Source organism: Haematobia irritans, chromosome 2, assembly GCF_050003625.1.
Source record: "Haematobia irritans isolate KBUSLIRL chromosome 2, ASM5000362v1, whole genome shotgun sequence".
In the NCBI taxonomy this organism is placed as follows: Eukaryota; Metazoa; Arthropoda; class Insecta; order Diptera; family Muscidae; genus Haematobia; species Haematobia irritans.
Window position 1 is genome coordinate 215190851 of NC_134398.1, and position 22494 is coordinate 215213344.

Here is a 22494-nt window from a genome sequence, read left to right on the forward strand (position 1 = left end):
GCCGAGATGCAAGATAACAAAAAATTTTTTAAATGTGGTCTTTTTTGTGATGTAGGGATGATCATCTTCCCCAACACACACATTTTTTCCACCCAAAACTGAATTTCCAAAATATTTTTGGAATCTGATGATAATTGACCCAATTAATTTCTAATAAATATGGCTTCAATCACAGAAAAAAATATTCTTTTTATCTTCCGTCACAAAATTTTTTTAAATAAAATGTTAATTGAATCCAATTTTATATGTCAAATAATTGCATTAATTAATCAATAATTGGACCATAAAATTATCATAAATAAAATGATCCAATTATTATTTTTTTAATTGAGTAATTAATGCAATTAATTTTTTTTAATTGAATTCAATTAAAATTTTATTTGAAATAATTTTGGTGATATTACAATTGTTTTGTTTTTGTTTTTTGTATTTAGCTGGGCCATAAATTGATTCCTGTGATATTTTAACATTTCTCACACATTTCACCACTATTTGCAACAATACTCACCACACTCGTAATTTTTTCTATGTTATGCTAAAACATATCAATAATATATAATAACAATAGAAAATAAAAACTTAATTGTAACAATAACTAAAGTTTTAATAATACAATAATCATCATTGTCATTATCATAGTCGGTTTTTGTTTTTCAATTAAAAATATATAAAGCTTTCTCTTTGGCTTCATCACAAAGAGAGTAATTGTGATTTCATACTCAATAATAACAGAGAGAGAGAGAGAGGGCTTCAATTATAAGAGCGAGAGTGTTTTTTTGTTTCGATTCTAGTTAAGGCTTTTTTGTTTGAAAAAAAAAAAACAACGGAATCTAAGAAAAGCTTGTTTTGGTTTATCGAATTACTTACAGAAGATATTATGAAAAGCTGGGCAACATAACTTCGTCTAAGAAAAGAGATCAGAGGTATTTCTCCGATCATTATATTGCAATAGGCAACGAGCTTTAAAGCTTGAGCAAATAGCTTTAAGCTTTAAAATACACCAAAGCTTCGTTTTTTTTGGAAAGCCATTAAAATAAAGCCTAATTGATAATTTAAGTAAATTTGGGGCTAAATGCGTTTCATTACATGCTTCAAAGTCATCTTACATGGGCTTTTTTGTTTATGGCATTGTGAATATTTTTTGTGGATAAATTTAATAATTTTTGTTTTTCCTTATTTGTTTTTGTCATAACTACTTTTTTTTTTAAAAAATGTCAGTCATATCATATTTGCTTGAAATTCATTTTGATAAAAATTAAAATTTGGCCTTTGAATTTCGAGATTGATAATTTTCATATGGAATCGTAGAGGGAGATTACAGCTACGTTCCGGGTTTTCTTTTTTTTTTGGGGGGGAGGGGCTTTGGCCCTTTTACATACATTCGAATATAAGAGAATAGTAAATGCCTAAAAGCTCCTTCATCTTCCTTTTTTGTATGGTGGGTATTTCATTTTTGCTCCTAAAGGCATAGACTTGCCCTTTTTCCTGATTTTGTGTTTTTTTTTTTAGAAATCACTGATTTCACCTTCCGTCTCGGGATAGGTACATGTGAAGGGATTCATTAACCATGTGCACAAACCTTTATCCTGACGCTTCTTTTTCACTGTTATACGATTGTGATGCTCTTTCGAGAGACCCGAGGTGAAACTGCTCTCATCGCTATCACGTGCAGTGGCCACACTGTGATAACCACTTTCAGCTCTTCGAGATATACCCGAATGTTTGGAAGTACGCGGCGTAGAACTATCATGACCACTATCATAAGCTTCGGATGAAGTATTCAAGGGCAGTAGAGGTAGTTGGGATTGGGTGGTAATGGGCAACGAGGTTTGTAATTGTGTGAGCACTACATCGTCATGTTCTTCCTGTTCATGTTCCAAAGAGGAACGTTTCGACGGCGAAAGGAGGGCAGATTTTTCATCAACTTCACATATGTCTTCATGTTCAAGGACAAAGGGTTTTTCAATTTTGGGTAAATTTGGATCGGAGGCACCATCCGGATGCCTTAGTGAGGCATACTGTTCCATACCGGCAATTTGCATGATACCATTTAAACTCGGCAAACTTCCTTGGCTGGGGCTTCGAGAAGGTTGTCTGTGGAATAAACACAAAAACACATGGGACTTTGATAAGAAAAAAAGATTGTTTAAAATGATGAAGTGTTTGGGGAGAGAAATACTGCTAGGAAAACATTATTAGTACACATTAAGAAATAATTTTTTCCTACAAAATGAAATTTTAGACCAACGAAGATTTCTGTGATTGTTAAATTTGTCGCTTTAAAAGCAAATAAATCTTTGTTTATGATACCGATTTGCAGGTTTTCTTCGAACGAATTTTTTTTTAGCCTGAACTTTAATAACAAAAGAAATTTTCATCGAATTTATACCAACGAAGATTTCGTTTCCCAGAATAGAAATTATATGATTGTGAGTATATAATATATAAATACCCAGGAAAGGAATATGATCACCTCTAACATGTTTGGAGAGCATAATGTTATATTTTTATATGCTTGTCGCTATTATGTTATTTTCTCGAAAATTATATATGTGATCTCGACAACCATGTTTATATTTAGGGAGAAAACAATATTTTTGCGACAAAAAATGTCTATGTTCCCCATAAAAAGATGCAAATGTGAAACATGTTTGAGGCGATCATATTCATTTTCTCCGTGAGGTATTTTCTCTGTGACGAAATTTTAGACAAAAGAAGTTGTAATTTCTCTTTAGAAAAGTTTCCTCAACGGTAATAATTTAATTAAATTTCTTGTATCACTCAGCAAAATTTTGCCTCAAAATTTCGTTTCGTAAAAAAAATTTTTCATTGTTTACGTTTATCCCAATTACTTACCTTGGACTGGGTGGTCTATAGGGCGGTTCACTGCATACACTTCCTGGTCCCGTATTAAAACGATACGCTGGCTCACTGTAAACACTGCCCACATCGCATCCACTGCGAAATACGGGTGTTACTTCAGCCATGGCTAGCTGTGAGGTGAAGATCTCACGTAAACGCGCTAATTGATCAAATTGGTTCCTAGAAATGAGAAAGAGAGAATGGAAAAGAGAAGAGAAAGGTTAGCCATGAGAAATTAATAAGAGCACAAAACTTGGAATGGTTACATAAATCTACGTAGAAAAAAGGTTCTATTTTTCAAAACGTTTAAGAGAACATGTTTGTATTAGGTTATAAGCAAAGCCTGCTATTCCAGGCTCATTTAGACAGTGACACACTACAATTTACTCCCACCGAGGTCAACAATGTCATCAACGGCGCCAAACCATCCAAGGCGCTGGGCCCCGATGGAATTTCTATGCTAATTCAGGCTCCTCAATTGGTCCCTAGGATCACTCATTATACCCGATGTCTGGGAAATGAGTAGGATGATTCCACTACTGAAGCCAGGCATAGACTCGAGCAAGGGTGAATCGTACGAACAGATTTCCCTTCTCTCGCTAGTAGCCAGACACTTGAAGCACTACTCCTCCCCAGAACAGTGGAGAATTTTCCATTTGTACATAGCACGACTCAGCTCTTCATGGACTCTGCATGTCATTGCAGCATCCATAAAGAGAGGTCTTAATTAGTCCAAGCCCTGTCATACGACGATACTTGTGACGCTTGGCCTAGCGAAGGCAGTCGGTAGGTCAACTACGCCAGACATCGAAAATACGTCCCTAGTGACAAGAACCAAGTGTAGGGTTCTTAATTATCTGTTCGGGCGCCAGTCGTATGTGGAATATAGGGATTCACATTCAAGATCTCGTAAGGGGCACTGTGTTCTTATGTTATATGGGAATTCGATTATTCCAAGATCACTTAGATAGTGTATGTAGCTACTACATATTTTACACCTACCGAAGTTACCAATGCCCTCAACAGCGCCAAATCAGCAAAGGAGCTGGGTCCCGACTGAATTTCTATCCCAATGCTAAAACACCTGGGTACAGTGGTAGTTAATTTACTCCTAAATTTGTCCTCGGAATCAATCATTGACCCGATGTCTGGGAAATGAATTGGGTGATTTCACTACTGAAGCTGGTCAAAGACCCGAGCAAGGGTGAATCGTACAGACCGATCTCCCTTCTCTCGTCGGTAGCCAAGACACTTGAGGCCCTACTCCAGTCTTGTGGAGAATTTTCAAGCGGCCAACCATTAACATGGATTCCGTAAAGTACATACCACGACGACCATCTTGCATGTAATTTCTGCATATGTACATAAATAGAGGACTAAATCAGTCCCAGCCGTGTGACAGGACAGTCCTCGTCGCGCATGAAGGCATTCGATATGGTCAACCATGCCAGACTGCTTGAGGATATCGAAAATATGCCCCACCACCCCCTGCGGGCACCAGTCGTACATGGAATTTAGGGATCAGAAGTCAAGACCTCTTAGAAGAAAACACGGAGCTCCCCAAGGTGGAGTGATATCTCCATCCTATTCCTATTATCTACATTCGAAAACCTTTTCAAGTTGTCTGCCACTGCACTTTGTGATATCCAGAAGCAAAGTGCTCAAGTCGCTTGTCAGAAGTACTTGGGGCGCGGACAAAGAAACTTTGTTGGCCACATAGGCATAAGACAATTGTCCGGCCAGTAGTGAACTATGCAGCGCCAGTGTGGACACCTCAGACAAATGACATGCAGTGGAATAACAGATACACCCGCTATAATACTGCCCTTAGAACTGAGAAAGGATATCTCCGCAAGGGTGAATCGTACAGACCGATCTCCATTCTCTCATCGGTAGCCAAGATACTTGACGCCCTACTCCAGTCTTGTGGAGAATTTTCAAGCGGCCAACCATTAACATGGATTCCATAAAGTATATAGCATGACGACGCCCCCCGCTGCGGGCGCCAGTCTTACATGGAATTTAGGGATCAGAAGTTAAGACCTCGTAGAAGAAAACACGGAGCTCCCCAAGGTGGAGTGATATCTCCAGCAATGTCCAACCTATCCCTATCCTATACATTCGACAGCCTTTTCAAGTTGTCTGCCACTGCACTTTGTGATATCCAGAAGCAAAGTGCTCAAGTCGCTTGTCAGAAGTACTTGGGGCGCGGACAAAGAAACTTTGTTGGCCACATAGGCATAAGACAATTGTCCGGCCAGTAGTGAACTATGCAGCGCCAGTGTGGACACCTCAGACAAATGACATGCAGTGGAATAACAGATACACCCGCTATAATGCTGCCCTTGGAACTGAGAAAGGATGTATCCGCAGTACATCTTTACGATTGTCCCTGTGCGTAGATAAAATTGCATTTAGTCAAAGCAGTATCTCCAGGGTTGTTACTGCAGGAATCACCAAATCACCATCTTGTGGATAGGCAACCACAACCTATAATGTAAGGGTTGATCTTCACCTGCCAAAGCCCGAGATCCAATTGGCGATAGTTTTCCAGTCAGTGGAAAACTAGTACCCGATTAAATAGCACGGGTGTGTAACTCGTACTAAAAAAAATCTCTTTCGGATTCACGATTCATTCGATCAAAGTATTCGACTCATTCGAGAATCATACCTGGCTAATAAATGAAAACTTTCGTCGTAATTTAGGAGGAAATTTTTCCAGGAGGGAATATTTCCACAGTGTAAAGTAGCTACTGACCCAGGTGAAAAACGTTTTTGGACCCATTTATATTTAATTCAAATGGAAAAAGTTTATATGTAAATATAAGAAATAATCAAGTTGATTACTCCAATATCTAGACTTAAACTATGGTGAAAAATATATTTCCTGTTTACTCTAACCTTGTTCAGAGGGAAATAGAGAGAATATTATTAAATCTTCCTTACCTTGTTCTATCACCCATCGCACAATCACTAAACGCATCGCCAGCCATATTAAAACTGGAGACAATGGACATATTCTCCACATGGCTTAAAGCTGCTAAAGGATGATCACTGAAAAGAAAAGCAAAAAATGAAGGAAAAAAAATATTAATATACTAAATTTATAAAGACTTTAAATTTTTATTAAATTATTCCATATATGTGGATTCGAATCTAGTCGGACTATTCAGTTTGTGTCCAATCCGTCCACCTTAAAAAAAATCGAATATCAAAACTAAGAGAAAACTTTCTAACTTATACACTTGTTTTATTCGCGTGTATTTCCCACCAGATTTCGTCATTGAATGTGAATACTAGGAAGAAATTTCGCCAAAATTTTTTTAAAGGATAAACTTAAGCCGAACTCCGAACTAAATTATCTGATCATCCCTCTGTTATGTCTTGGATCGATGTACTTGATCCTCACATTCGCTTACATTTCACCCGTTTACCATACACTCATTTAACACAACATACTTCGACTCCATATGGTGTACCCAAAATAAAATAGAACGAAACTTACCCTCCTCCCGCTGACATGGTGCGAGCGATTTCCTCCTCTGTCACCTGAAGACCACAGTCGGACATACCCATACTATGTTGCGAATAATGATGCGATGACTGACGGGACAATTGGCGCGACAGTGGCTGTTGATGTTGGTCCTCATGCCGCCTTAAATCTTGCTGTTGTTGCTGCTGATACAGGGATTCGCGTGATACATGCCGCGATAGAATACGATGTAGACTTTCATGGGAGATTTCCCTTGAACCCAAAGGCTCTATTAAAGGCAGAGCTGGTGGCACCTCTGAGGGACCACTATCTTGATCTTCATCACAATCATTCTGACGATCCATGGGAAGATTTGAATCCGAGGCTGAGGTTGGAGGTAAATGCGAGTGGCTATGGTGTTGACCTATAACGCCATAGCCCACATTTCCATGCGAATGCAGGGAATGTAAATCAGTCTCTTCGGTTTGGTAGTTTTCCCCATGATGATGATTCAGATGCGACGAAGATTGTGTCTGCAGTGGTAGCGTTTGTGAATTTTGTCTATATTGGAGGGCTTCTCGTATTTCTGCGGGAACCGAAGCATTTGTCGAACTTAGCGCATTGGTAAGACCTGGTCCCAAAGGATTAACCAATTCCAATTGACTGCTATGCAGAGAATGTTGATCGTTTGGTGCCTGATTGGTGGTATGTGACTGTTGTTGCCTTGTACTTGTGGCATAGATATCTTCGGTAGTATCCAGAGACTTTTGCTTAAGCTGAGACATATGGAAGGTTATGTTGCGTAAATGCTGGGCCTGTTGTTCACGGTGGGTATGGGTGGGCGACGAACCGGCCGAAGCAGTTTGGAAGACTTGTGATGTCTGAAATTCCACCCATTGACGTATCATGGATTTTTTGTGGGAATCCATGAAGCCATAGCCTTGAGCCTGTGAAGCAGCTATAGGTAAATTGCCGGCGGTAAGGGAACGGCTGGATTGGGATTTGGGTCCATCTATCCAGGTTTCACATTGTTTGATGTGATTCACCTCTCTCATAAGATGACGAGCTTCGGCAACTTTGGCCCTTGATACTCGAGGGCCATCGATCCATTGTTCTTCGGTTATTTTTCGCATAGGACTTCCGGGACATTCTCCCGCTTCATTTGTGGCATTAAGGGCAGCTCCTCCCACACCGGGCCTTCTTAAAGGAGAACCCTTGGGCGATGGAACATTGGAACCTTTTGAACACATCATAGTCATACCAGGATGTCTTAGAGATCCCGCCACTATTTTCGGCGATGAAGAGGAATTGGGCAACGTTTTAACACTATGGACAGGCGAGTAGAATTGGGGCAGTTGTTCGCCACCACCAGTATTTGCAGAGGAATTTTGTGCTGATTGAGCTGCGGCACTGGGGGCCATGGAATTTCCTCGTTTTAGGCTACCCGTTCTGCCCGCTACATTAGGACTTTGTGGGGCCTTTTGTGAGGTTAGCTTTTTACCCGTGGCTGGTAACTTGGAAGGACTTGGCTGTTGTTTTTCCACACCACTACCCTTTAGGGCTTTACTCATCACTCCACGATTATCCCCACTACTCAACGATGGCAAATACACAGGAGGATGTTCACCATCGGTGGCATCATCTCCTGGTCCCATATAAATGACTGTGTCAGCCGAAAGCTCTGAACTAGAAGGGTCAGCACCTGAACCTGCCGACGAGCCAGTAGATTGATGACCTTCATGGAATAGAAATGCAAGATTACAAAGGCATGAGAAAAAGGAACAAACACAAGTGCTTAGAACATTTCTGGCCTAGCGTCATCATTTATCTTGCTAATTTACAAATTAATCAGAAGAGAGAAATGACAAAGATAGCAGTAAAGGTGAACTTACCATTTAGGCCGGTAGTGAGGCCACCTACTCCTGATTTATCACCACCCAAAGGAAAACGATGTTTTCTTCTCCGCATGCGATGGATACGTGAGGCCAATTGTATAGTGGTCAAAGCATCCGTATGCGACTGCAAAGGCAAGACAGAACAAAACAAGAAAAATGCATTTCTCATGAGTTAAGAGTTGAGAACCTTAAACCAGTCAGTCAGTCACTCAGTCAATCTCTGTAAATGCAGTCCATGTCCAGTCAAGGATACAGAGATACATAATAGATGTTTTGCTGCATGCAAAAGCATACATTCATTATAATTAAGAATTCATTATCACGTAGCCATTGCCCTTTCCTTTACAAATGCCAAAGGTCTACATCATCTACTCTCTGTCTTTTTGCGATGTAAAATTGACCGGAAAAATGCATTCCATGACTTACCTGTGTATGCATAACATGGGCCATTATGGAGACATGACATGTCAACGGTGCCAGACAATCTTTCAGCAGAGGTGTCAAGGGATGGTCCTTATTGGGTGGATGACGTTGACCACTTAAAATGGCCAGTAGTATATTGCCAATTCCCGATAAAGGTAAACCTCCCGAACGATTGGCACAGCCACCCAAATCGATGAGATGTAAACGACTTCGTCCTCCAGCCACTACAACCACAAAACATGAAACGAAGAAAATAAACAAAAAAAAAACACGGGAAAATTCCCAAAAGAAAATTCCATGAAAATCCATACTTAGTATTAAAAAATATGTGAGAATTCAAAGTGTCATGCATTTTAAAGGCAAAAGGACATCTTCGTCTCTCTCGGTGTCACTTTTACTTACCTCCACCTTTACGTGATAGACTGTATTGATAGACATGCAGGGTAAATATCATGGCTGGCTCTAGACCACCTTGTGGTCTTCCTGCCAGAGCAGCATCAAGGAACAAGGCAGCACGTTCAGCAGTGGGGGCACGCAATTCGGTGGGACCACCCAGAAAATCGTCACGCAAATAAACCCCCGGAGAGTCATCAGAGTCTATTTATGAGTCAAGGGCCAGAGAAGGGAAGAAATCCAATAACCCGCATAGTATGAAGAGAGTAAAACAAACAAAAAACAAATGCCATTTTAACAATGTGAAATTAAACGTTAGACAAACACATTTCATTGTAATATAAAATGCAAATGGTTAAGGTTTTGCAAAGCCACTAAAGCATACTAATGGGGAGGAGGGAAAGGAAATAGTGGGTGTTGTGGGTGGAAAGAAAGGAAGCCAGAGGCAGAGGTGCGGAATAGAAGGTGGTAATAGAGAGTAAGGTAAATATTTCCACATGAGTATGAAGTGCGGGTAACATAAGATTATCAAGGAATGAGAGAGATTCTCAAAAGAAGGCCTTGCGAGGATTCACATAAGTGTCCAAAGGCATTCCTTTAGATGGAACCTATAAAGGCAATCAATTCGGAGATTAAAGCATTTTTAAAAATTCCAAGCAATTCCGAATTATTAGAAGAGATTCTCAAAAAAGGCCTTGCGAAATTCTATCTTCCAAAGGCATTCCTTTAGATGGAAACTACGAAGGTATTCAATTAAGAGACCAAATATGTGTCAATCATCCAGTAAAGCAAATTTATTAAGAGATTCTCAAAAGAAGGTCTTACGAAGTGTCATACCTTTCAAATATGGAAACTACGAAGGTATTCAGGGTCAAAACATGTTAGGTAACAAAAAAAATGATACTTCGTTTTTTTATTTTGATGAAAACTGGACATAGGTAAATCGTTTCCGAACTATAAATGAATACTCCAAAGTCAGCTAATATGAAGATAGGTATATATAGGCCATTATAAATATAAGAACGAAGGGATGATTGCCCAGCAATGGAGTAATATTAAGAGAAATTCTCAAAATAAGACCTTAAGGTGTTGAATACTTTCAGAAGGCATTCCCTTACATCAAACCTAAAGGTATAATATCTTCGAACTGCCAAAAAATGTGCCTTTCATAGATATTGACTTTATACCCCGGTCGACTGGGCTGGGAAAATTTTATAAATAGACCAAACCAAAATAAAAATATTTGCTAAAATATAAAATTAATAAGTTTAACAACTGACTTTTTTCTATATAATAATATCAAAAAGGCCTCACCGAATGCCTTTCATAGCCTTTTATTTCCCCTCTGCAAAACCACAGAAAAATCAACACTATAGAGCTCGTGCTACCAGGATGGAAAGGGGACCAAATGACTGAATAGTTGTCTTGGGAACGTAGTCATAATGCTATTCTGGATGTAGACTAGGAATAGATCCCCTCACTACATTACCAAATTCAGAAGGGAGTAGTTTTAGATTATCTCTTAGACATTCCTTAGTAACGTTTTTTTTGTCATTGTTTTAAGGATTGCCCCTCATACACTCCTCACCCCACACACAACATGGACTTAAGTTAAATTGTTCTATAAAATCTTTAAAACATTTTTGTTGGGGTAAAGAATAAAAGAGCATGGGAGAGCATAGGGCCAAGCTGTAATCGAGCTAAAATTATTTGTTCCTTGTTCTTAGCTTTTCAAGTATAAGCAAGGGAAAAATCAAATATTTTGTAGCATAGCTATTTCGAAGAAATTTTCCTAAAGAGTTTGATCTCTAAGCGAGTGTAACGATTATTTAAATTTTAGTTTTCTTTAAAAGCTTTGAATGACAGATGAAAAACTCTCATGGCAAACACCATGGGAATAAATGGAAAAAATTTGAATGGCATTTTAAATCACTACAAAAATTATAAGGCAGGAAAATGTATAATACGAATAAGTGAAGAATTACACGATATTTATGTTTTATTACCAAGCCTGCCAATCATGCCAAAAATAATGTAGCAAAAATTTTAAGAAAATTTTAACAAAAATGTACCAAATTTAAAAAATTTTATTTTGAAGTTTTGGATCAAAATTTTGTCAAAATTTTATATATACACCTTATTTCTTTAGATAATTTTCCTCAATTTAAGTTCTTTAGAAAAATTTGAGAAAATGTTATTTCTATAGAAAAATTTGCCAAAATTTTATTTAAAATAGAAAATTTTCTCAAAATTTTATTTCCATAAAAAATTTTCTCAAAATTTTATTCTTCTTCTTGAACTTCTCTCTTCAAAAAATCAAAATCTATCAAAATCGTATTTCTATAGAAAATTTTGTAAGAATTTTATTTCTATTTTTTGCCAATTTTGGCAAAATTGTATTTTTATCGGTAATTTTGTAAAAATGTTATATCTGTAGAAAATTTTGCCAAAGTGTTACTTCTATCGAAAATTTTTGAAAAAAATCTATTTTTGTAGAAAATTTTGCCATACTTTTATTTCTGTAGAAAATTATGTCAAAAATTTATTTCTATAGAAAATTTCCTTAAAATTTTATTTCTATATAAAATTTTCTCAATATTTTATTTTTATACAACATTTTTTCAAAATTTTATTTTACAGAAAATTTTGGCAAAATATAACATTTATAGAAAATTTTGTGAAAATGCTATTTCTACACAAAATTTTCCAAACTTATATAGAGACTTATGTACGTATATATAGAAAATTTCGGCATTTTTTTATAGAATATTTTGGCATGTTTGTTTCTTTAGAAAATTTTGGCAAAATTTTAATTTTAAAGAAAATTTATATATAGACTTATGTGCTTATATATAGAAAATTTTGGCATTTTTTGCGTTAGAAAATTTTGTCAAAATTTTATTTTTAAAATGTTGCCAAAATTTTATTTCTTTAGAAAGATGTGGAAAAATTTTATTTCTATAGAAAATTGTTCAAAGAAAATTTTATCAAAATCTTATTTCTATAGAAAACTTTGTAAGAATTTTATTTCTATGGAAAAATTTTTATTGTATTGTATTTCTATTGGTAATTTTGTAAAAATGTTATATCTATAGAAAATGTTGCCAAAGTTTTATTTATATCGAAAATTTTGGAAAATTGTATTTTTGTAGAAAATTTTGTCAAAATTTTTTTCTTTAGAAAATTTTCTCAAAATTTTATTTCTATAGCAAAATTTCTCAATATTCTATTTTTATAGAATATTTTTTTCTAAACTGTATTGCTACAGAAAATTGTTCACAATTTTTGCTACATAATGTTCTACATTTGCTACATAATCTAACATTTATAGAAAATTTTGTGAAACTGTTATTTCTATACAAAATTTTCCAAACTTATATATAGACTTATATACTTATATTTTTTTCTACAGAATATTTTGGCTTTTTTTGTTCTTTAGAAAATTTTGGTAAAATTTTATTTTTAAAGAAAACTTTATGTGGATATATATAGAAAATGTTGGAAATTTTTTTTTCTACAGCATATTTTGGCATTTTTTTTTAGAGAATTTTTTCAAAATTTTATCTTGAAAGGAAACGTTGTAAAAAATTTATATCTACAAAAAATTTTGTAAAAATTTTATATTTACAGTAAATTCGACCAAAGTTTTATTTCTATTGGAAATTTTGCTAAAATTTTATTTCTATAGAAAATTTTGACAGAATTTTATTTCTATCAAGAGTTCTGTCAAAACTTTATTTCTATGGAAAATGTTGCCAAATTTTATTTCTTTAGAAAGTTGTGTTGAAAAATTTTATTTCTATAGAACTTTGTTCAAAAACATTTTTTTATCTAAAATGTAAAAAAAATATATAAACATTTTTTTAATTTTGTCAAAATTTCATTTCTAGAAAAAAAAATTGTAAAACATTTTATTTAATTAGAAAATTTGGTCAGAATTTCATTTCTATAGAAACTTGCTCACAATTTTTGCTACATAATATTTTAAAAAATTGAATATAGAGATTTTTTAAAATTTTGTCAATATTTTATATTTATAGAAAATTTTGCAAAAATTGTATTTCTATAAGAAATTTTGCCAAAACTTTATTACTATAGAAAAATTTGCCAAACTTTAATTTCTACAGAAGATTTTGCCAAAATTTTATTCTTTGTAAAATTTCTGCAAAATTTTGCCAAAATTTTATTTCTGTGTAAAATTTCTGCAAAATTTTGCCAAAGTTTTATTTATATAGGAAATTTTGTTAAAAATGTATTTCTATAGAAAATTTTGTGAAATATAATTTCTGTCGAAAATTATGGCAAAATTTTATTTCTATAGAAAATTTTGGCAAAATCTTATTTGTATAGAAAATTTTATTTCTGTAGACAATTTTATGCAAAATTTAATTTCGTTATAAAATTTTTGCAAAATTTTATTTCTTTAGAAAATTTTGTCAACATTTTATTTCTATATATAATTTTGTAAAAATTTTATTTTTATAGAAACATTTTCCAAAATTTTGTTTCTTTAGAAAATTTTGGTTTAATTTTGTTTCTTTAGAAAATGTTGCCTTAACTTTATTTCTTTAGAAAATTTTTGCACAATTTTATTTCTATAGAAAATTTAGGCAAAATTTTATGTCTTTAGAAAATCTTGGGAAAATTTTATTTATATAGAAAGTTTTGGCAAAATCTTATTTCTATAGAAAATGTTGTAAAAATTGTATTTCTATGAAAAACATTAACAAAATTGTTTGGAAAATGTTGCCAAAACTTTAGTTTGTATAAAAGATTTTGCAAAAATAGAGATTTCTACAGAATATTTTGCCAAATGTTGTTTCTATAGGAAATTTGGTCAAAATTTTATTTCATTACAATGTTAGATTTTATTTCAATAGAAAATTTTTCACAACATTATTTCTATAGAAAATTTGCTGACAATTTTATTTCTATAGAAAATTTTGTAAAAATTTTATTTCTACAAAAAAAAAATTGGAGTGGAATATTATGGCAAATCTACAAAAACATCAAAAATTCTTCCAATCTATCACACAGTAAAAAATTTATCATTTTTGGTAGAATTCTACCAACTGTAGCAACCGTGGTTATCACGTAAAATCGAAAGTATTATTAATTTATCAGAAATAATATAGAGTTGTAATAAAACAAATAAAACTAAAATATAATGCATGGAAATTTTAATTCTGGTTTTATATATAAGGGGTTTACAATAAAAATAAGTTTTCAGTATTTCACACCTCTACTGGCCTGAAAATTACGGAAAATGTCCTATAAGTATTTTAGTGGTAGCCATTTAGCATTATGAACGACCACCTCTTTATTATAAAATAAACATTCGATTATTTTTCACGAAAAACTACAAACAACACTAACACTTCTTATAGGAAAACCATTTGCATTTTAGCTTATGTTGAAAATTAATTCCATTAAAATTTCTTCTTGGGAAGGACATCCCACTTACCTGTAGCATGAGCAGCTAATAAATCCTTTGACGTTGAATCCGGTTTCGTGGCACTTACGCCCAAAGCACTAACACGCACCGAAAACCGGGCACCGCTTTTTTGGCGACGTTCATTAATGCCTTTATACAACCATGAAATGGCACAAGGAATGCCACCTAATTCCGTGGGCGGATTGACACCACCCAGCATAGTCTTGGACTGACCTGGAGATAAGAGGAAAAAAATAAAAGAAAAAATGAATAAAAATCAGTGAAGATGAAAAGCTAAAAAAGAGTTTTTTGCAAGATAAGCATGATTCGCAAAACTAAGGGACTGAAGCACGAATGGGAAATATTTATTGCAATTTCCTGGTCACAAACAGACACCCATACACACACATTTTCTTTAAAGAACTCTCCAAAAGGAAATGAATACAAATGATGAAGTTTTTTGCTAGTGTATAGGTGAAAAGTTAACATGGGCAATGGCTGACAACTTACCGGAATTAGGATAACCAATGGTAAGCAGACAACCATCAGATCCTTCTAAAACGGCAGGGATTACTTCAGACAAAGCAGAGGCACAGACATCAGACTATGAGAGTGAGAAAAGAAAAATACACACAATATTAATATAGAAAAGCATTGGGAAAGCAACTCCTTCTCGTCATGGACGACTCATGACGAATTATCCATGGCCATTTTTCACGAAAGTATTGCATTACCTACCTGTTGATCTTCCGCCGTGAAGAGATTGTCAAAGGCAAACATTTTAGGTGCGGCCACCATAGGACCCCGTTCTTGTGATGAACAAGCAGCCAAATTAGAAGCCGCCGCAGGATCTGTTAATGTGACTTGTCGCTTCTTTTTATCGACGGTCATAAAATGTGGGGTTTCCGTTTCCGTATGGGTATCTGATACACGTAACATAACTTTAACCTAAAACATTTTTTTTTAGGGGGGGAAGAAAATAGAAATAAAATATAATAATAATTTTTGTAGGTAAAAATATCTCCACGTGTTTATAAAAAATACTTTGCATTATTAATGAATTTTGCATGAAAATTTTTTAATTAATTTAATTTTATTTTAAATAAAGAAAAAAAAAATAAGTTAAAAGGGAAAACGAAAAACTACTTCAAACATATAACTCTGGCATATGACACTGCAATAACTAAAGCGATGAAGGATTATTGTAATGAGAGGAAAAGATTAGCGCTTTTAAATGCGGAGATTTTAAAATTAAAATATATTTTCTCAATCTTAGGTTAGGTTGAAAAGAGTATTAATGATGTCCTGTCTCATGTCTGCTGACATCCACAGTATCCAGGCAGTATTTGGTTTGCTGTGCGCTATAACTTCTTTCCATCGTACCTATCTTTTATTCCAGGAACTCTGTGTCTCTAACGAATTTCCTAGTTGGTTTCCACCTTCTGTTTCTTAGCTGAGCCGAATCACCTCTTTTCCGATACGGTTAACTGTTTGTCTAGTAAAGGCAGGGTAGTGGCAAAGGTGGTTTTCCAAAGTCTCATTGTCCTCAAACCACGTCCTACATGTCCCTTCCTATATAGCTCCTATTCGTCACAGATGTTCTCTCAATTCTAAGCGAGCGGTCATTATTCCCACGGTTATCCTGAATGTCGTGCTGCACTCCATGAGTAGTTCTTCAGTCTTCCTTCTATCTTTCCTTCTTTCCATGAGTCTACTTTCCCCAGACTATTTCTTATCTGGGTCACCCCATAGTATTTTCGTCGCGCTCTGACCGTTGAATTGGCCCACATTACTTTATGTGTCTCCCGTGCCCATTCATCCAATTCGGCCGGCGTTGCTCTATTAGCTTTGCGTTCTATAAGTTCACCTCCCTATAGCTCTCCTAAGCTTTAATTGCCACTTAATTTGACTTTCCCATATAATACGGATGCTGCCGTATTCCGAGTATTCGTTGATCATGCTTTTGCAATCCATTCGCGATTGAACCCTAATGTCTGCTAATGTATTCATTTCCCTCTGACAATCTATAAGATGTTCACGATTTGTGATATCTTGTTATTTCCGAGTCATTGAACACATCCCTTTATGGCACCCATAATTGGTCTTAATGGCCTTATCTCATATATCCAATTCGTCACCTATGAATTAAGGCTACGGTTGCCACAGTTGGTAGAATTCTATCACAAATGGTAAATTTTTTTCTGTTTGGTAGATTAGGTTAGGTTAGGTGGCAGCCCGATGTATCAGGCTCACTTAGACTATTCAGTCCATTGTGGTACCACATTGGTGAACTTCTCTCTTATAGGTGGGTATTAAGTTCGAGTTTAGCCGCTAAAATCGCTAAAGTGGAAAATAAATCAGTAAAAAAAGTCATACAATTATACAAATTTTGTTGGAAATTTTATTATAACTTGATGGGGAATAGCTCAAAGCAAATTTTCACAAAGTTTATATTCCTTAAAGTGGATTAATTAAGAAAAGTCATCGTGAAAAAATAGCAATTTTAGCGGCTAAACTCGAACTTAATACCCACTTTATCACTGAGTGCTGCCCGATTCCATGTTAAGCTCAATGACAAGGGACCTCCTTTTTATAGCCGAGTCCGAACGGCGTTCCACATTGCAGTGAAACCACTTAGAGAAGCTTTGAACCCTCAGAAATGTCACCAGCATTACTGAGGTGGGATAATCCATCGCTGAAAAATTTTTTGGTGTTCGGTCGAAGCAGGAATCGAACCCACGACCTTGTGTATGCAAGACGGACATGCTAACCATTGCACCATGGTGGCTCCTGTTTAGTAGATTGGTATAATTCTTGATGTTTTGGTAGATTTTACAAAATCTTCCTCTCCAACTAAGATGTGCTTCGCAAATTTCCTCCAGAAATAAAATTTTGAGAAAATTTTCTATAGAAATCAAATGTTGACAATATTTTCTAGTGAAATAAAATTTTGCAAAATTTTCTACAGAAATAAAATTTCGAAAAAATTTTCCATAGAAATAAAACTTTGATAAAATTTTCTATAGAAATAAATTTTTGCAAAATTTTCGATAGAAATGAAATTTTGACAAATTTTACTATATAAATAAAATTTTCTATAACAATATGTACAATATTTTCTACAGAAATACAATTTTGACAAAATTTTCTATAGAAATAAAATTTGGCAAAATTTTCTATAGAAATAAAATTTTAACAAAATTTTCTATAGAAATAAAATTTTGATAAAACATTCTAAAGATATAAAACATTGACAATATTTTTTCTAAAAATAAAGTTTTGACAAAATTTTGTATAGAAATAAAATTTTCACAAAATTTTCTATATAAATAAAATTTTCTATAAAAAAATGTACAATATTTTCTACAGATATAAAATTTTGCCAAATTTTTCTCTAGAAATAAAATTTTGACAAAATTTTCTATAGAAATAAAATTTTGACAAAATTTTCTATAGAAATAAAATTTTAACAAAATTATCTATAGAATTACAATTTTGATAAAACATTGTAAATATATAAAACTTTGACAAATTTTTTTCTAAAAATAAAGTTTTGACAAAATTTTGTATAGAAATAAAATTTTCACAAAATTTTCTATATAAATAAAATTTTCTATAAAAAAATTTACAATATTTTCTACAGATATAAAATTTGGACAAATTTTTCTCTAGAAATAAAATTTTGACAAAATTTTCTATAGAAATAAAATTTTCTATAGAAAAAAATTAACAAAATTTTCTATGGTAATAAAATTTTGACAAAATTTTCTACAGAATTAAACTTTTGACAAAATTTTCTACGGAAATAAAAGTTTGACAATATTTTTACGAAAATAAAATTTTGACAAAATTTTCTCTAGAAATAAAATGTTGAAAAAAATTTTCTCTAGAAAAAAAATTGTGACAAAATTTTTTATAGAAATAAAATTTTGACAAAATTTTCAACGGAGATAAAATGTTGACAAAATTTTCTATAGAAATAAAATTTTGACAAAATTTTTTCTAGAAATAAAATTTTGACAAAATTTTTTCTAGAAATAAAATTTTGACAAAATTTTCTATATAAATAAAATGTTGACAAAATTTCCTATAGAAATAAAATTTTGAACAAATTTTCTACACAAATAAAATTTTGACAAAATTTTCTACGAAAATAAAATTTTGACAAAATTTTCTACGAAAATAAAATTTTAACAAAATGTTCTACGAAAATAAAATTTTAACAAAATTTTTTCTAGAAATAAAATTTTGACAAAATTTTCTCTAGAAATAAAATTTTGACAAAATTTCCTATAGAAATAAAATGTTGACCAAATTTTCTATATAAATAAAATTTTGACAAAATTTTTTCTAGAAATAAAATTTTGACAAAATTTTCTATATAAATAAAATTTTGACAAAATTTCCTATAGAAATAAAATTTTGAACAAATTTTCTACACAAATAAAATTTTGACAAAATTTTCTACGAAAATAAAATTTTGACAAAATTTTCTACGAAAATAAAATTTTAACAAAATGTTCTACGAAAATAAAATTTTAACAAAATTTTTTCTAGAAATAAAATTTTGACAAAATTTTCTCTAGAAATAAAATTTTGACAAAATTTCCTATAGAAATAAAATGTTGACCAAATTTTCTATATAAATAAAATTTTGACAAAATTGTTTATAGAAATAAAATTTTGACAAAATTTTCTACAGATATAAACTTTTGACAAAATTTTCTCTAGAAATAAAATTTTGACAAAATTTTCTCTAGAAATAAAATTTTGACAACATTTTCTCTAGAAATAAAATTTTCTATAGAAATAAAATTTTGACAAAATTTTCTACAGAAAAAATATGTGGACAAAATTTTCTATAGAAATAAAATTTTTACAAAATTTTCAACGGAAATAAAATTTTTTATAGACATAAATTTTTGACAAGATTTTCTACAAAAATAAAATTTTGACAAAATTTTCTTTAGTAATAAAATTTTGACAAAATTTTCTTTAGTAATAAGATTTTGACAAAATTTTCTACAGATATAAAATTTTGACAAAGTTTTCTATAGAAGTAAAATTTTTACAATATTTTCTATAGAAACATTTTGACAAAAGAAAAATTTTTGACAAGATTTGCTACAGAAAAAAAATTTTGACAAAATTTACTTTACAAATAAAATTTTGACAAAATTTTCTTTAGAAATAAAATTTTGACAAAATTTTTACAGAAATAACATTCTAAAGATATAAAACTTTGACAAAATTTTTTCTACAAATAAAGTTTTGACAAAATTTTGTATAGAAATAAAATTTTCACACAATTTTCTATATAAATAAAATTTTCTATAAAAAAATGTACAATATTTTCTAAAGATATAAAATTTGGACAAATTTTTCTCTAGAAATAAAATTTTGACAAAATTTTCTATAGAAATAAAAGTTTAACAAATTTTTCTACAGAAATAAAATTTTGATAAAACATTATAAAGATATAAAACTTTGAGAAATTTTTTTCTAAAAATAAAGTTTTGACAAAATTTTGTATAGAAATAAAATTTTCACAAAATTTTCTATATAAATAAAATTTTCTATAAAAAAATTTACAATATTTTCCACAGATATAAAATTTGGACAAATTTTTCTCTATAAATAAAATTTTAAAAAAATTTTCTATAGAAATAAAATTTTGGCAAAATTTTCTATAGAAATAAAATTTTCTATATAAAAAAATTAACACAATTTTCTATGGTAATAAAATTTTGACAAAATTTTCTACAGAATTAAATTTTTGACAAAATTTTCTACGGAAATAAAATTTTGACAATATTTTCTACGAAAATAAAATTTTGACAAAATTTTCTTTAGAAATAAATTTTTGACAAAATTTTCTCTAGAAATAAAATTTTGACAAAATTTTCTCTAGCAATAAAATTTTGACAAAATTTTTTATAGAAATAAAATTTTGACAAAATTTCCTATAGAAATAAAATTTTGACAAAATTTTCTCTAGAAATAAAATTTTGACAAAATTTTCTATAGAAATAAAATTTTGACAAAATTTTCTACATAAACAATATGTGGACAAAATTTTCTATAGAAATAAAATTTTTACAAAATTTTCAACGGAAATAAAATTTTGATAAAATTTTTTATAGACATAAATTTTTGACAAGATTTTCTACAGAAATAAAATTTTGACAAAATTTTCTTTAGTAATAAAATTTTGACAAAATTTTCTTTAGTAATAAGATTTTGACAAAATTTTCTACAGATATAAAATTTTGACAAAGTTTTCTATAGAAGTAAAATGTTTACAATATTTTCTATAGAAACATTTTGACAAAAATTTTTGTAAAACTAAAATTTTGACAAAATCTTCTATAGAACAATTTTTGACAAGATTTGCTACAGAAATAAAATTTTGACAAAAGTTTCTTTACAAATAAAATTTTGACAAAATTTTCTTTAGAAATAAAATTTTGACAAAATCTTTTACAGAAATAATATTTTTTTCGAAAAAAAACAGGTTTTTAATAATAATCACAATTTGATCAAACACTGCCAAATAAAATTTTTTATTTGTTCATCAAATTTTGGTAGATTATCGTTAAACTGGGAATATTCCGTTTCCGTTTCATTTTGTTACCGTCCGTTCACAATTTTGGTAGTGGCGATAGTCTACCTCCCTGATAAGTTCCCCGTTCTACATTGGCCACATCATGCAATCCACAGCTTATCCTTCTATCTCAATGTTAATATTTTTATTTGAGCGTTGAAATAGAGTTAGGAGGATGGTTGGATAAATACTTAGCCCTTTAAAAAGAATAATCATTTTGCATCATTCATAATAGTTCTTCTTATCTACCTCTCCCTATATAGGCACTTTGGCATTTTAAGCAGTTTTTAATGACTAACATGAGTTTGAGATTTATTTCAGAATTTTCCTATTTATCAATCCCTATTCCTCTCTTCTCTAATCGCGATTTCATTTCAACATGCAAATGCCATTAAGTTTTGAAATAATATTTGAAAAATAGGAAAAACGTCTTATCCCACCACTTTCCAACTTACCTTTCCAATGCCATAGTTCTCTTTATTGGCTAAACGTCGTGCTAAACCGGGTGGCATAGGCGGAGGCGCTCTTTGTAAGGCGCCACAAAAGCCACCATTGCGTGCGGTAGTATTTGCCATATCGTTGGTGCGTGATGACTTTGTTGATGTACTCTGGGCTGCAAGTTTTTGGGCCGCTCTGCAATACAGAAAAAATAGGTAGGAAAAATATACGTTAATTAACATTAATTTACAGTTTTAGTTTAAGGAGTTAACGTGAATGAAATGTACTCGGATATCAGAGAAAAAGGTAAAATCATCTAAATGCTTAATGGTTACCAGGTCGCATTGATTACAAATCAAATGTATTAAGGTAATTTACAAAATCGATCTTATGCATGGGAGTATTCCCCTTTGGAAAATACATTTTAATTTCCTTTAATTTAATACTGATATTTTTGCACATTCCACTTCACAAAAAATATTTTTTTTGTGCAAGAACACAAAACCATCAAAATAAGTACGAGTATTAGACTACAATTGAAGTTAATTTAAGTAAGCCTTCTTTAAATCAAAACAATTTCTTCTCTTTACTTTAAGAAAAAATTTGACTTACTTCACTGACATATAATTTTAACGGAGAAACGCTAATTTCGTGTTCTACATTTAAAGAACAAAATTTTAATGCAAAGTTTATTAAATGTCTTTTAATGTTGTCATTTTTTGAAAGGAATTTAATTTTCTGGTAATTGTGTGTTCTAAAATTTAGATTTCATAATCTTTCATATTAGGCCAAATTATTTTTTTCAGTGTAGTTGGATGTCAGCTCTAATGATATTTATTAAAAAGTAAAATTTCATTAAGGAAATGCTTTTACCTACATCACAATTGGTAGACATGGATGTAGACTCAAAGAGGAAGAAACTCCTATGGCACACTCTCATGGTAGTTAAAATTACACAAAAATCCTGCGCGAT

At 31.9% G+C, this 22494-nt stretch overlaps 1 protein-coding gene across 1 annotated transcript; it reads right to left on the reverse strand.

Annotated features, from left to right (window-relative positions):
• Positions 1–1423: 1423 nt before the first annotated feature.
• Positions 1424–21703, reverse strand: LOC142227069 (kinesin-like protein CG14535). Its single transcript, XM_075297396.1, has 11 exons — positions 21539–21703; positions 15218–15427; positions 14990–15083; positions 14510–14713; positions 9055–9249; positions 8656–8876; positions 8227–8353; positions 6368–8069; positions 5809–5916; positions 2857–3042; positions 1424–2094 (listed from the first exon to the last, which is right to left on the reverse strand). The coding sequence occupies exons 1-11, from the start codon at positions 21656–21658 to the stop codon at positions 1506–1508; spliced, it is 3756 nt and encodes a 1251-aa protein (XP_075153511.1). The 5' UTR covers positions 21659–21703; the 3' UTR covers positions 1424–1505.
• Positions 21704–22494: the final 791 nt, after the last annotated feature.

What these genes read in the sequence shown, in the direction of transcription:
- LOC142227069 (XM_075297396.1), bottom strand. Translation starts at nt 21,658, where the DNA reads ATGGCAAATACTACCGCACGCAATGGTGGCTTTTGTGGCGCCTTACAA. An exon ending in CCTCACTACCGGCCTAAATG is followed by an intron (nt 8,070 to 8,226) that starts GTAAGTTCACCT and finishes TATTCCATGAAG; the next exon opens with GTCATCAATCTACTGGCTCG. An exon ending in GCGATGGGTGATAGAACAAG is followed by an intron (nt 3,043 to 5,808) that starts GTAAGGAAGATT and finishes TCTCATTTCTAG; the next exon opens with GAACCAATTTGATCAATTAG.